The sequence below is a fragment of the Ranitomeya variabilis genome, chromosome 5 (assembly GCF_051348905.1).
Source record: "Ranitomeya variabilis isolate aRanVar5 chromosome 5, aRanVar5.hap1, whole genome shotgun sequence".
Taxonomy (NCBI): domain Eukaryota; kingdom Metazoa; phylum Chordata; class Amphibia; order Anura; family Dendrobatidae; genus Ranitomeya; species Ranitomeya variabilis.
This window is the reverse complement of record NC_135236.1, coordinates 286,878,464-286,894,984: the sequence shown is the minus strand read 5'-3', so window position 1 is coordinate 286,894,984 and position 16,521 is coordinate 286,878,464. Positions and strand designations below refer to the sequence as shown.

Sequence of the window (16,521 nt, the reverse complement as noted above, 5' to 3'; positions counted from 1 at the left end):
GACCAGACGGAGACGTGTGTCTCTGTTTGGGGGGATCGAGCAGATCTCTGGCCCTCGTTTATTGTGTATCACTTTTCATAATCATAGAAATTATACTTCAACCAATCAGCATAAGAACACGCTCACAGTTTTTAACCTATAAGAATGCAGGAACAGTCTGTACGTCAGTCTCGTAGAGCAATACACCCTCAGTCTCATGTCCTGTCCAGGTTGAAACAATCAAGGTCTCATAACAGCTGTGAACTTTAGCCTAGTAACAAAATTGATATCAAAACAGCAAAATGGAGTCGAAAAGCACAAAATGGAGAATCTTTCTTAATTTGTTCCTTCACATCATGACTGAGGTAGATGGATCCTCTCCTACCAGGGGGATGTCGGCTTACAGGGGCCGCATGCATTCTAGAAACATTCAGGTGACTAGAAAACGGATCCATGGTACGCCTACCGAACTATCAGGTGCCTTGGCATCTGCAAGCACTGCTTCTCGCTCTCTCTCCCTGTCACCGGAAGTGTGTAGCGAACATTGTTGTGAGTATGATTCGGAGGTTTCCCGGATCTGCGTTTGCCAGTCACCCAGACAGAGGAGTCCAGATAAGCGATGCACTACATAGGATGCCAGGCCTGGGCTGATTTTTAGAGGCGACTTGTCCCTTAAGGGCACCGATCTCCCCACACCACAACAGACGAGCACATGGAGTGTCGCCTCCATGTATCCTCCTCTCGTACAGCCAGGCCTAATGCCGGACTTCCAGTCCTGTCCCCCAGGACTGGAACTCCAGGATGTGCAGGCCCTTTTTGGCGTTCGAGCAGCCCCCACTGCATCACCACTATTTAGCGAATGATGCAAGGAGGCGGGCGGTCCCTCTCCACTTCCCTGTTTTAAGGGACGGTGGATCGAGGCTTCATCACTTCAAGCTACACCGTCCAAAGACTGCAGTGACAGCAAGAGATGGTTTATCCTGACCTGCTGGATACAGCTGCGCATTTTACCACAATGCAGTTTCTCCAGGTAAACGCTCTACCCTTCCTTGGCCGCCACATGGGTTGCTAAAGCAATGGGCTCCCGATCAGAGACCTTAACTACTTTGATTCAGAACAGTAACCTCCTGGAGGAAGTCAGCTGGCCAATCAAATCTCTCGAGGGGAGATTGTGGTCCACGCCTCTTTGGACGCGGCTAGTGTCTGTTAGCGGCAAATGCCATTACATTTAGAAGGGCATTGTGGCTCAGAAGATAGAAAGCGGACTCTGTGTCTAAAAATCTTGGACATCACTCTCTTACAAGAGTGGTCGGTTATTCAGTGAGAAGTTGGAACCAAGCCAGGCTGGCCCACTTCTACTTCGATCAGCGCGTTCCCCATGCTGCAACAAGGCTCACAAGTTTTTTACAGACTCAACCAGCAGTGGAAGAGTTTTCCTAGACAGGCTGTATCTCAGGGATCTAGGTTCCAAATGAAAGGACGGGAAAAGTAAGACCTATCCTGGACCTCAAACTTTAAACAAGTTTGTCGAGGCCCGCCATTTTCGGATGGAGTCCCTCCATTTGGTCGTTACCTCAGTGGAAAACGGTGGAGTTTCTGGCATCCATCGATTTTCGGGCTGCTTACATCCACATTCTGACTCTTTTTTTTTTTTTTTCTTCTCCTCGTCAACAATTCCGGCACTTAGCCATTCAGGAATAGCTTTGCCTTTAGGCCTTCTTACCGCTCTGAGTGATTCTCAAGGGTCATGGTCGCTGTCGTGTCCATCTTTCACTCTGGGGACGTGGTCATCCTGCCCTATCTGGATGACTCTGTAATGAAGGGACCGTCCTTCCTGGACTGTGCTGAGTCCGTCTTTATTACTTGCGACACCTTTGTTGCCTGGGCTGGCTGATAAACTTAACCAAGTCTTCCCCATTTCCAGCCCAGCACATTCCCTTTGCGGATGATCCTGGACACCTCCAGATGATTCGTGATACTAGGCCATGGCCCTCCAACAGAGAGCTTGCGTTCTTTTTCTCTCGTTCCCTCATTCCATCCGATTGGCTATGAGGGTTCTGGGAAAAATGGTGGCGGAAATGGAAGCAGTCCCCTTCGTTCCGCTTATCTCTGCGGATCACACAGGTTTTCAGATGGGGGACTCTGAACTCCTCCCTCAACCAGGGGAGATCCTTTCTTCCGGTTTAAGGGTTAGTAGTGACTATCGATTCCAGCCTGCTGGGCTGGGGAGACTTCATCATACTGCTCAAAGCCACTGGTCAACTCAGGGACCTCCTGATCAATGCTTCCGGAGATCCAAGTGATAAGGCTAGTCCTACAGCAGTTCCACTGTCTTCTGGCAGGGTCACCCTATCCGAATTCATTCAGATAGTGCCACAGCGTACATCAAACATCAGAAGGGTACCCGCAGCCGAGCGGCCATGGACGAGGTCGCTCACATTCTCCGATGGGCAGATCAATCATTTGGTGATCTCGGTGGTGCAAGAAAACTGGGCGGCAGACTCCCTTAGCCACCAGAGTCTCGCCTCCGGTTAGAGCGTACTTCATCCGGAAGTCTGCCAACAGATCTGCCTTCACTGGATGGCGTCCGGACTTGATGCTAAAGTACTCGAGTTTATAGCTCAGTCTCGAGATCCAAAAGCTATCACGGTGCATACACTGGTTCTTCCGTTTCCCCTCTTTTGCTACTTCCGAGAGTCTTAGGAACAGAAGGAGTCCCAGTGCTCCTGTGCGATCCGGTCTGACCACGTCAGACGTTGTTTGCGGAGTACAATTCGTCGCCGTCTTTTTCTGGCGGTTGTCGGATCGTCCAGATCTGCTCTCCAGGGATGGTTGCGGGTTCGTCCAGTCCGCATGCATTCTTGAAGCACTATAATTTTCACACCCAGACTTCTGCAGATGATTCTGGACAGGCGGACTCTGCAGGCCGCGTTAGTTCACTTTTAGGTAGTGGTTACACAAGGCCTGATCTAATGTTGTCCCCACCCAGGGACTGCTTTGGGACGTCCCATGGTCTGTGTCCCCCAATGAGGCGAAGGAGAAATAGGGATTTTTGTGTACTCACCGTAAAATCCTTTTCTCTGAGCCATTCATTGGGGAACACAGCTCCCACCCTGTTATTAGCTTGTGCTTGTTCTATAATTTGACATGTTATACTCTGTTATTGATCTCCTACTGCTTTTGCACTTAACTGGTTCTCTGAGAGCCAGCAGGATGGTGTATACTGCAGGGAAGGAGCTAACTTTGCTTGTATTACTTAGTGTCAGCCTCCTGGTGGCTGCAGCATAACACCCAAGGTCTGTGTCCTCCAATGAATGGCTCGGAGAAAAGGATTTTACGGTGAGTACACAAAAATCCCTATTTTTTTTTTATTTTTTTTTTTATAAAGTTTGGAATTTTTTTCACCACTTAGATAAAAAAAAATAAAATAAAATAAAGAACCTAGACATGTTTGGTGTCTATGACCTTGTAATGACCTGGAGAATCATATTGGCTGGTCAGTTTTAGCGTTTAATGAGTCAAACAGAAAACAAGTGTGGGATTGCACTTTTTTTTGCAATTTCACCGCACTTGGAATTTTTTTCCCGTTTTCTAGTACATTACATTGTAAAACCAATGGTGTCGTTCAAAAGTGCAGCTTGTCCCGCAAAAAATAAGCCCTCACATGGCCATATTGACAGATAAATACAAAAGTTATGGCTCTGGGAAGGAGGGGAGCAAAAAACGAAAATGCAAAACCGAAAAAAGCTCCTGGGCTTAAAGGGTTAACCCTTTTATAAAAAAAAATACAAAAGTGGTTCTTCTCAGGCGCTCCATTTGGGAATACAGGAGACCATGGTATATCCTGCAGTCAAAAGGAGGCTGACACTCGTACCTTACAAAGAGAACTTTTTTCAAGCTGGCTTCTTCCTGGCATACACGAGATCATGAAAACGAGTTCCAGCAAATGTTATTCAGTGTGACCAGTTCAACTCTCCCTGGTTGGCTGAGCCATCTCCTCTTCCAGGACACTTGACCCTCTGCAGTTGACAACGCCTCAGAGGTCATGTCCCGGATACAAAATAGTGTTTTCCTCCCTTTCACACAACCTCTACTTCAGACCTTGTCTTCCATAGACTCCTTGTAAGACTTCTCTAATTTTATTTTTCATACAGATTTGCATGTGGGGAAAAATAATTAAAAAAAAAAAAAAAAAAAGAATCTCATGTGTACTACTCATTTGACAATATGAAAACAATTGTTATCTTCATGGTAAAGTCTAGTAAATCTTTTTTCCACTTCTTATTTTTTAAAGATACTTATGCATGTGTTCTGTACATACCTTGACTCTCGACTGCCTCCTCATCCCAAGTATCCCGATGGCAAAACCTTCACCTCTCAACACTTTGTTCAGACTCCTGATAAACCTGGTATGTAATTGTAAAACGAGACCTGTTTCTTAGCTCCCTCATAATTCATGCATACATGTGTTTTTAGATTATCACATTTTCATCTGTACTTACCATATTTTATTTTCTTCTTTGCCTCATTGAGGGACACAGAACCGTGGGTGTATGCTGTTGCCACTGGGAGGCTGACACTAAGTAATACAAAGAAAGCTCCTCCCCTGCAGAATACAACCTCCTGCTGGCTCCAAGAGAACCAGTTCATGCTTAGTGTCCGTAGGAGGCACACGAGTCCGGTTTTGGACCAATATCTTTGTTAATTTAATTTTTAATTCTTAACATTTTTTACCTGGCTGAAGGGGCGACGGATCCTTTCAAGGGTCCGATCTCCCTGAACCAACAACAGGCGAGCATATGGAGTGTCGCCTCCATGTATCCTCTCCTGTGACGTGGGATGCCAAGCCTGGGCTGATTTTTAGGGGCGACAGGTCCCTTTAAAGGGCACTGATCTCCCCACACCATCAACAGACGAGCACATGGAGTGTCGCCTTCATGTATCCTCTTCTGCAGCCAGGCCTAATGCCGGACAATCAGCCCTGTCCACCCAGGGGGATTGAACCCCTTGGATGCACAGAGGCACCCTCCATTTTTGCGTCCGTGCAGCCCCCACTGCTCCACCACTGTTGAGCGGATGAAGCAAGGAGGCAGACAATTACTCTATCTCACTATCAAAGGGAGAGTGGATTAAGGGTTTTTACCCCTTTATCCCTGCACTGTCCAAAAATCACCAGCGTGTAAGCGCTGAACAGAGGGGGCTCTGAACAGTCCAGGCACTCGGGCAGCAGACTTTTCCCTTTTCCTGGTGGGGGGGGGGGTTTCCATTTTTCGGGCCTAAGTAAAAATTTAGTCCCCGGCTTTGTCCTTGTACAAGCCGAAGCTCCGGCCCCGCTCCGCCCCCCGCTATGATGCGATCTGGCGGCTCTGCCCACTTTTTCTTTTTCGGTGCTTCTTGTTGTGAAAGAGAGGCGCCCATGTAATCTCGGCGGCCATCTTCCTACACCCTGTCGCACGCTGACAGGGCCTCCGGTTGCTCAGGAAGCCTACTGCTTGGTTGGATAGCGACGCGGAGTGTGATACTCGTGGCTGGGACACAGGACCTGGGTAAGGAGCGCTGCTAATAGCTCTATCTCTCTCTCTCTCCCTTTCAGCATGCTATCCTCCGTGGAAACCCTTAAGGGGGCACATAGGAGTACATCATGTCCCAGCCTCAGGCACCTAAAAAGTCCCATAAGACTCTTAGTCTTTTTCACTTCATGTAACTCCTGCCAGTTTGCGTTTCCAAAAGCTCAGAGCTCGCCGCTCTGCAAAGCCTGTGACCCCAAATGCACTCAGGAGCCCCCTGCTGACACTGAGCCCAGTGTTCTTAGTCCCCCTGAGTGGGTCTCGTCTCTGTTGCAATCAATGACTTCTCTGGCCAAAGCGCTTGAATCCTTCAGTGTACCTTCTGGGGATCGTGGCGTTCGCACGTCTGATGCAGAGGGATCCTCCCCTACACGGGAACAGTCGGCTAGCAGGGGCCTCACACAATCTAGAAATATACAAGCGTCTAGGAAACTGATCCTTAGTACGTCTCCTGTACAATCACGTGCCCTGGCGTCCGTGAGCTCCGTTTCTCGTTCTCCCTCTCCAGATGTTGGTAACGAACTCGGTTCTGAGTGTGAATCGGACGTCTTCTTAGATCCGGATTCACCAGATTTTCAGTGAACGGTTGATTCCCTGATTGTGGCCGTCAACCAGACTCTGAAGGTTGACGAAGACTCCAGCTCCCTGCTGGATCACGCTGTGTGCTTCAAAAAGGCTAAGCGCCCTCATAGGACATTCGCCATTCATCTGGATTTTCGGGATATAGTTGATCAGCACAGGGAGCGACCGGATAAGCGTTTTACATGACAGAAACACCTTGAGGCGAAGTACCCTTTCTCAGTCGATCTGAGAGAAGATTGGGCCGAATTCCCTGTAGTAGACCCGCCAGTCTCTCACCTGGCATCCAAAACCCTTCTATCCCTGCCGAACGGATCATCTATTAAAAATCCCACAGACCGCCAGATAGAGAATTTGTCTCGATCTGTCTTTGAGGTCTCAGGTGTGCGGCTCTATATGATTCCTTTGCTGCAGCGTAGGTAGCTAAAGCAATGGTTTCCTGGTCGGAGACCTGGGCTAATTCCATTCAGAGCAGTAATCTTCCTCCGGAGGCAGCACAGTTGGCTAGTCAGATTTCTCAGTCAGGAGATTACCTGGTACACGCTTCTTTGGATGCGCCTAACTGTGCTGCTCTATCAGCGGCAACTGCTGTCACGATCAGAAGGTCTTTATGGTTCAGAGAATGGAAAGCGGATTCTGCATCAAAAAAGTGTCTGACATCTCTTCCTTACCAGAGTGTGGGTTTGTTTGGAGAAAAGCTGGATCAGCTTATCTCAGATGCTACGGGAGGAAAGGGCAAATTTCTTCCCCAGCAGAGGCTTAGGCGTCCTTTTCGGCGTCAACAACAAAACCGTTTCCGATCCTTTTGCGCCAACCCGGGTTGGTCCACTACAACTACCTCTTCAGGATCAGGACGCTCTCCTCGCACGAACAGAGGACCTCAGGCATCCTATAGGTCCAATCAGCAATGGAATAACCGGCCCAAACAGTCTAGATCTAAGGGATCTAGGTTCCAGAGATTTTCCGCCCAATGACTCGTGGGGTTATCCGGTCGACACCAGCAGGTCTGGCTCTGTCGTTCACGACGAATGGGTCAGAGACCTGGTGTCTTCCGGATACAAAATCGATTTTTCTTCGCGTCCCCTGGCTCATTTCTTTCCTTCCCGACTTCCAGCATCAAGGGCAAAAGCTCTTTCCCGAGCCATAGACTTTGCGCCACGATGGCGTCATTGCCCCGGTTCCGGAAAACTAAAGGTTCGAGGGTTTCTTCTCCAAACTATTTGTTGTCCCAAAAAGGATGGAAAAGTGAGACCCATACTACAATGTGTTCCAAATTATTATGCAAATAATATTTCCTCATATTTTCTATATTACCTATCTGAATTGCAGTCATTGTTATTTTCCAGTCATCTACTATTCTAGTATAATTGCAATGTTTTGGTACAAACTGCCTATGAAAACAGTATCTTTTAAAAAAAAAAAATAAATAAACACTCAAAATGCATGTTCCAAATTATTATGCACAGCAGAGTTTTCAACCTTTTTTTTTTTATTATTTTGAACAAAAAAATGGTCAGTTGTGAAGTTATAAGCATTATCAGCTTATAAGAAAATGAAATCAAACAGTTTTCAAGTGAAAACTTTATTCTAGGTGATGTTACATTTGCACATAGGACCCCATTGTTCGAAAGAAGCTTCTGAACTCTCTCGTCCATTGAATTTGTCAGTTTTTGCATGGTTTCTGCTTCAATTGTTTTGCATGTGGACAGAATACCCTCTCAGAGCTGTTGCTTAGATGTGAACTGCCTCCCGCCATCATAGACACTCCTTTTGATGATGCTCCAGAGGTTCTCAGTGGGGTTGAGGTCAGGGGAAGATGGTGGCCACACCATAAGTTTGTCCTCTTTTATGCCCATAGCAGCCAGAGATGCAGATGTGTTTTTTGCAGCATGAGACGGTGCATTATCATGCATGAAAATGATCTTGCTGCGGAAAGCACAGTTCTTCCTCTTTGAACCATGGCAGGAAGTGTTGTTTTAGAAACTCCACATAGATTATGGAGTTCATCCTTACCCCTTCAGGGATCATAAAGGGGCCGTCAATCTCTCTCCCCATGATTCCAGCCCAAAACATTACTCCACCTCCTCCTTGTTGGCGCCTTAGCCGTGTTTTCATGGGGTGTCCATCAACCAGCCATCCTCCACTCCATCCATCTGGACCATCGAGCGTTGCACGGCACTCATCGGTGAACAAAACAGTTTGGAAGTCAGTCTTCATGTATCGTTTGGCCCACTGGAGCCATTTCTGCTTGTGTGCAGTGGATAGAGGTGGTCGACGGGATGGCTTACGCACAGCTGCAAACCTCTGAAGGACCCTGCATCTTGTTGTCCTGGGGACGTTGGAGGCACCAGCAGCTTCAAAAACTTGTCTGCTGCTATAACAAGGCATTTTTGCAGCTGCTCTTTTAACCTTATGCAATTGCCTGTTGGAAAGAGTCCTCAATTTTTCCTTATCAGCACGCACACGTGTGTGCTGGGAATCCGCTACATCTTGATTGTGCGATGATCACGATGAAGTGTCTTGGCAATGTTGATTGTAGTCATGCCTTGACCTAAATACTCCACAATGTGTTGCTTCTCAGCAGCCGACACATCATTTTTCTTTCCCATTTTGGCAAAAAATGTAGGCTGCTTAATAATGTGGAACAGCCTTCTTAATTGCTTTCAGTGATATAAAGAGCCATGACACACATCACCATCAATGAGTTTAAATGACAAACAAAAAAATTCTAACCTTATCACTCCTAAACTCTTTGTGCATAATAATTTTGAACACAGTGTAGACCTCAAACGTCTAAACAGGTTTGTCAAGGTCCGTTATTTCCGCATGGAGTCTCTGCATTCGGTCATTACCTCAATGCAAAAAGGGGCGTTTCTAGCATCCATCGATTTTCGAAATGCTTACCTGCACATCCCGATTTCCCCCCCCCCCCCCAAAAAAAAAAAAAAAAAGTTTCTGTGTTTCGCCATTCGCGAACAGCATTTTCAATTCACGGCTTTGCCATACGCCCTTGCTACCATTCCCAGGGTGTTCACAAAGGTCATGGCGGCCATCATGTCCATCTTGCACTCTCGGGGCGTGATCGTCCTGCCCTATCTGGACGACCGCCTAGTCAAAGGTCTGTCTTTCCACGACTGCGCAGAGTCCGTTCATATCACTTGCGATACTCTCTCGTCTGGGTTGGTTGATAAACTTAGCCAAGTCTTCCCCCGTTCCAGCCCAGCAGATATCCTTTCTAGGCATGACTCTGGACTCCTCCCGAGGGTTGGTGATTCTCCCTCTAGACAAGGCCCTTGCCCTTCAGCAAGGAGCCCGCGCAGTTTCTCAGTCATACCCTCATTCCATCCGCTTTGCGATGAGGGTACTGGGCAAAATGGTGGCAGCAATGGAAGCGGTTCCTTTCGCACAGATGCACCTCCGACCCCTACAACATTCTCTTCCAGCGGCTTGAGACAGGAACCCATTCTCCCTCGACTGCCGGTGCCGCCTATCCCTGCGGGGCAGTCAGACTCTCAGATGGTGGACATTGAGTTCTTCCCTCAACCAGGGAAAGTCCTTCCTCTCAGTTCAATAGCTAGTGGTGACTACCGATGCTAGTCTTCTGGGGAGCAGCTTTTCGTCACCACACCGCTCAGGGCCGCTAGTCATCTCAGTAATCGAAGCTTCCAATCAATGTCTTAGAAATCCGAGCGATATGGCTTGCGCTACTGCAGTTTCATTATCTCCTGGCGGGTCACCCCATCTGAACTCAATCGGACAAAGCCACGGCTGTGGCATACATCAACCATCAAGGGGATACCCGCAGCAGGGTCGGCCATGTGCGAGGTATCTCGCATTCTTCGATGGGCAGAGAGGAACCACTCGGTGATATCAGCAGTGCACATACCAGGTGTGGAAAACTGGGTGGCAGACTTCCTCAGCCACCAGGGTCTCGCCTCGGGGGAATGGGAACTTCATCCGGATGTTTTCCAAGAGCTCTGTCTTCGTTGGGGGACCCCGTATATGGATCTGATGGCGTCCAGACTGAACGCCAAACTCTCCAGGTTCGTAACTCGGTCGCGAGATCCAAGTGCCATGGGAGTGGATGCTCTGGTTCTTTCGTGGTGACAGTTCCATCTTCGTACATTTTCCCTCGCTTCTGCTGCTTCCGAGTGACATCAGAAAGATCAAGGCAGAAGGGGTTCCAGTGATCCTGGTCGCTCCGGATTGGCCACGTCAGGCGTGGTTCGCAGAGTTGGTGAGCCTTGTCGCCGATGTACCCTGGCTACTGCCGCATCGTCCAGATGTGCTCTCCCAGGGTCCGATTTACCAGCAGAACTCAGCAGCCTTCTGTTTAACGAGATTTCAGTGCCGAGATCTCCATCTGCGCATGCGCCGCCTCCCGACAGGCATTTTCCTGGAAGAAATCCACCGCACACACAGGAAAGCATGGATAGAACGGCAGAGCCCTCACTCTGCACGGCACAGAGCGTGGCACACCCCTTCATCCCAGCCTGCGTCCTGCAGCAACGTTCCACTCCTGCCTTCACCGCAGCCACTACCCCCGGTAAGCAATACGAAGCATGGATTATAAAGAGCACCACCATTTTATTTAACAAAAAAAAAAAAGTATTTTTTTTCCTATTTTTCTCCTGAAAATTTTTGGTGCGTCTTTTAATCCAGAGTGTCTTATAAAGTGAAAAATACGGTACTTTCTCGAAGCACTATAATGTTCATACTCAAGCTTCGGCTGATGCGGGGCTGGGCAGAAGAATTCTGCAGGCTGCAGTAGCGCATATCTAGGCAGTTGTTACTTGAAGCCTGATGTTTTCTGTTATCCCAGCCAAGGACTGCTTTGGGACGTCCCACGGTCCTGTGTCCCTCAATGAGTCGAAGGAGAAACAGCGATTTTTGTGTACTCACCGTAAAATCCTTTTCTCCGAGCCACTCATTGGGGAACACAGCACCCACCCTTCTAGCCTAATGGCTGGTGTTTTTCATTAGTTTGGCATGTTGTACTCTTATGTTGTTAATGTTCTCCTACTGCTTTTGCACTGAACTGGTTCTCTAGGAGCCAGTCGGGGGGTGTATACTGCAGGGAAGGAGCTAACTTTCTTTGTGTTAATCTAGTGTCAGCCTCCTAGTGGCAACAGCATACACAACGGTCCTGTGTTCCCCAATGAGTGGCTCGGAGAAAAAGATTTTACAGAGAGTACACAAAAATCCCTGTTTTTTGCCATAAAAGATCTTTTTGTAATTCCACGTGTAGTTCCTGGTCCCTACCACCATGACAGGATGGCATAGGGAATTAGATGGTTTTGACAATCCATAGAGCAAGGAAGTTTCTAGATAGTTCAGGAATACTATACATAGTGCAATATACAGTATATTAACATTGAACCTTCAGGGGAAGTTATGGAACAGATGTTAATAGCTTAAGTGACAGATACTATTGTACGTGGGAGAAATTTTCATGTAATTTTAATTCAATTTAATTGTAATTTCTCTATTGGTTTTTATTTTTTCTCTTCCTAGATACAGCAAATGAAAATGTCTTTTGTATCCACCAGAGCAACATCAATCCTCCCCACTATGAGCTTGTCTACCAAAAGCACATGTACAACTTGCCAAAGGTACCATTTTTATCAAATCCTACAAAACAAAGTCTAGACATCTTTTTAATGCCAGATTTATAAAAAAAAAAAAAATTGATACAATCATCCGAACAAAAAATGTAACATCCAACAGATAAGAGGCCATGGGCCTCCTAGAAATTAATACTCAATAAAATAAGAAAAAATTCCAAGACTGTTTCATTACTGCAAAAAGACAGTCCCACATCCTTGTACTTAAAAAATGTAACTTAACAATTTATTTTTTTTTTAACGTTGTTGAAGCAAATTACAATAAACGTTTATCATCAGAATGGTGAAAGCACAGAGACATAAGGCTGAGTCACACATAACGATATCGTTAACGATATCGTTGCAACGTCACGCTTTTGGTGATGTAGCAACGATCCCGCTAACGACAGCGACCAACGATCAGGCTCCTGCTGGGAGATCGTTGGTCGTTTGGGAATGATCAGGACCATTTTTTGGTCGCTGATCACCCGCTGTCATCGCTGGATGACGCCGATCCAGCGATGTGTTCACTTGTAACCAGGGTAAATATCGGGTTACTAAGCGCAGGGCCGCGCTTAGTAACCCGATATTTACCCTGGTTACCATTGTAAAAGTTAAAAACAAAAAACAAAACAGTACATACTCATTCTGAAGTCTGTCACGTCCCCCGACATCCACAGGGTTAAAACTGCTTTCGGCAGGAGCGCTGCTAATGCACGCGCTGCTGCCGAGAACTTCCCTGCACTGACTGTGTCAGCACCGGCCGTAAAGCAGAGCACAGCGGTGATGTCACCTCTGTTACTGCCGGCGCTGACACATTCAGTGCAGGGAAGCTCTCGGCAGCAGCGCGTGCATTAGCAGCGCTCTTGCCGAAAGCAGTTTTAACCCTGTGGACGCCGGCGGGGGACGTGACAGACATTAGAATGTGAGTAAGTAGTGTTTTTTTTTGTTTTTTTTTTTACTTTTACAATGGTAACCAGGGTAAATATCGGGTTACTAAGCGCGGCCCTGCACTTAGTAACCCGACGTTTACCCTGGTTACCCGGGTGCTGCAGGGGGACTTCGGCATCGTTGAAGACAGTTTCAACGATGCCGAAGACGTTCCCCTGATCGTTGGTCGCTGGAGAGAGCTGTCTGTGTGACAGCTCCCCAGCGACCACACAATGACTTACCAACGATCACGGCCAGGTCGTGATCGTTGGTAAGTCGTTTAGTGTGACTTAAGGTACCGTCACATTAAGCGACGCTGCAGCGATATCGACAACGATGCCGAAGTCCCCGGGTAACCAGGGTAAACATCGGGTTACTAAGCGCAGTGCCGCGCTTAGTAACCTGATGTTTACCCTGGTTACCAGTGTAAATGTAAAAAAAAACAAACACTACATACTTACATTGCCGTGTCTGTCGCGTCCCTCGCCTTCAGCTTCCCTGCACTGTGTAAGCGCCGGCCCTAAAGCACAGTGGTGACGTCACCGCTGTGCTTTGCTTTACGGCCGGCACTGACACATTCAGTGCAGGAAGCTCTGAGCAGCAGCGCGGACGCCGGGGGACGTGACAGACATCAGAGGGTGAGTATGTAGTGTTTTTTCTTTTACTTTTACAATGGTAACCAGGGTAAATATCGGGTTACTAAGCGCGGCCCTGCGCTTAGTAACCCGATATTTACCCTGGTTACCATTGTAAAACATTGCTGGCATCGTTGCTTTTGCTGTCAAACACGACGATACACGCCGATCTGACGACCAAATAAAGTTCTGGACTTTCAGCAACGACCAGCCATATCACAGCGGGATCCAGATCGCTGCTGCGTGTCAAACACAACGATATCGCTATCCAGGACGCTGCAACGTCACGGATCGCTATCGTTATCGTTGCAAAGTCGTTTAGTGTGAAGGTACCTTTAGGCTATAGGGTACACTTAGGATCATTGTATAGAGGGTAGCAACTTGTGTCACAAAACAAGATAACCATACAGAAGCATCCTAGTCGCATAATTGTATGCAAATGCAAAGCAAATCATAAGTTTGCCAAGTTGTATCGGCACTAATAGAATTAACAAGTAGCAAACACCGAGCAAATGTAAATAAAGAGGAGCTTGCCCATGACTTGGAATGTCTCGGTGTAACCTACACAATCCCAAAACGCATTTCGTAGGGCTTTCTTGGGGAGTGGTGTGCCTGATATGACGCCCCACAAGTGATTGAAAATAAGGCCTAGAATGGTGCATGCGTAGTGGCATTCACGCCATGTGCGCATCACTTTTGGCCATTCCGGTGGCATGACGTGTCAAAGGAAAAGTTTCCTATGATGTCATTGATTCGCAAATTTCACCCATGGAATGCCGTTGGTGATATAGGATATTCTGCTGTGTGATGCAATACATAGCTTGTTCACGCTAAAAAGTTTAAAAAAAAAAACAAAAAAACCCTAACCTCAAAAGTGATTTCTGATAAAAGAAAGTGTCTTTTACATTTTTATACTTTCAATCAGACATTGGATCATCTTTGAAAAAATAAATGTTTAAAGTAGTCTCATCTTTATTATATACCACTTTATAGCTAACATACGTTACATAAGTGCAGCCGTAGATTACTGCTACATTTTGGAGCTCCATGTTGGCTAGCTTATGCATAATTTGATTCTGCAATTCTAAAGTGATTGCAGAGTTTAGTACACGAGGTGATGGCTTTTTGTTGGCGTCCAAGTGCCTTTTTGTAGCCACAATAATGCTTAGACTGATACTCCATTTTATATATAATATATTCTGCATCATTGATATTTTTGTTTGTGTATATATATATCTATTTCTCTATATCTCTCTCTCGCTCGCGCTCTCTATATTTCTATATATATAATATCGTATGTGTGTGTGTATATATATATATATATAATGTATGTTAGATGGTGGCCCGATTCTAACGCATCGGGTATTCTAGAATATGTATGCGTAGTGTATAGCGCAGCCCACGTAGTACGTTGCGCAGCCCACGTAGTACGTTGCGCAGCCCACGTAGTACGTTGCGCAGCCCACGTAGTACGTTGCGCAGCCCACGTAGTACGTTGCGCAGCCCACGTAGTACGTTGCGCAGCCCACGTAGTACGTTGCGCAGCCCACGTAGTACGTTGCGCAGCCCACGTAGTACGTTGCGCAGCCCACGTAGTACGTTGCGCAGCCCACGTAGTACGTTGCGCAGCCCACGTAGTACGTTGCGCAGCCCACGTAGTACGTTGCGCAGCCCACGTAGTACGTTGCGCAGCCCACGTAGTACGTTGCGCAGCCCACGTAGTACGTTGCGCAGCCCACGTAGTACGTTGCGCAGCCCACGTAGTACGTTGCGCAGCCCACGTAGTACGTTGCGCAGCCCACGTAGTACGTTGCGCAGCCCACGTAGTACGTTGCGCAGCCCACGTAGTACGTTGCGCAGCCCACGTAGTACGTTGCGCAGCCCACGTAGTACGTTGCGCAGCCCACGTAGTACGTTGCGCAGCCCACGTAGTACGTTGCGCAGCCCACGTAGTACGTTGCGCAGCCCACGTAGTACGTTGCGCAGCCCACGTAGTACGTTGCGCAGCCCACGTAGTACGTTGCGCAGCCCACGTAGTACGTTGCGCAGCCCACGTAGTACGTTGCGCAGCCCACGTAGTACGTTGCGCAGCCCACGTAGTACGTTGCGCAGCCCACGTAGTACGTTGCGCAGCCCACGTAGTACGTTGCGCAGCCCACGTAGTACGTTGCGCAGCCCACGTAGTACGTTGCGCAGCCCACGTAGTACGTTGCGCAGCCCACGTAGTACGTTGCGCAGCCCACGTAGTACGTTGCGCAGCCCACGTAGTACGTTGCGCAGCCCACGTAGTACGTTGCGCAGCCCACGTAGTACGTTGCGCAGCCCACGTAGTACGTTGCGCAGCCCACGTAGTACGTTGCGCAGCCCACGTAGTACGTTGCGCAGCCCACGTAGTACGTTGCGCAGCCCACGTAGTACGTTGCGCAGCCCACGTAGTACGTTGCGCAGCCCACGTAGTACGTTGCGCAGCCCACGTAGTACGTTGCGCAGCCCACGTAGTACGTTGCGCAGCCCACGTAGTACGTTGCGCAGCCCACGTAGTACGTTGCGCAGCCCACGTAGTACGTTGCGCAGCCCACGTAGTACGTTGCGCAGCCCACGTAGTACGTTGCGCAGCCCACGTAGTACGTTGCGCAGCCCAATTTCTGGGTAATTTCTCAATGCATCACCAGGAACGGAAGATGGCGGCCGGCGCGAGCGTCTCGGCGGACTACAGAGTGTGAGTATAGCAGGTTTTTTGTTTTTTTATTATTTTTAACATTAAATTTTTTTAACTATTGATGCCGCATAGGCAGCCTCAATAGTAAAAAATTGGGGACACACAGGGTTAATAGCGGTTTCGGAGTGCGTTACTCGCGGCATAACGTTCTCCGTTACCGCCGGCATTAACCCTGTGTGAGTGGTGACCGGAGGGGAGTATGCGGGCGCCGGGCACTGAGTGCGGGGAGTGAGGAGCGGCCATTTTCTTCCGGACTTGCCACGACCAATCAGCGACTTGGATTCCATGACAGACAGAGGCCGTGACCAATGAATATCCGTGACAGAAAGAAAGAAAGACAGACAGACGGAAGTGACAAGTGGTTTGTAATGCAATATCTTCATAGGTGTATAAAGGCCCATTTCCAACAACCATCACTCCAGTGTTCTTATAGTACTTTGTGTTTGTTAACTGTGTAAGAAGACTAATGGATGGTTAGAATACCCTTGAAAACCCTTGTGCAAGTATGT

The 16,521-nt window shown here is 47.9% G+C and overlaps 1 protein-coding gene across 4 annotated transcripts in view; it reads left to right on the top strand.

Annotated features, from left to right (window-relative positions):
* Positions 1–16,521, top strand: part of TMEM209 (transmembrane protein 209) — a 107,285-nt gene that overhangs the window by 70,522 nt on the left and 20,242 nt on the right. For 3 of the 4 annotated variants that reach the window (XM_077264431.1, XM_077264433.1, XM_077264432.1), the window contains 2 exons: positions 4,274–4,388; positions 11,640–11,737. In XM_077264431.1, the coding sequence (XP_077120546.1) occupies positions 4,274–4,388; positions 11,640–11,737 (213 nt within the window). The remainder of the gene's footprint in view (positions 1–4,273; positions 4,389–11,639; positions 11,738–16,521) is intronic. The other variant, XM_077264434.1, reaches the window with a different exon arrangement.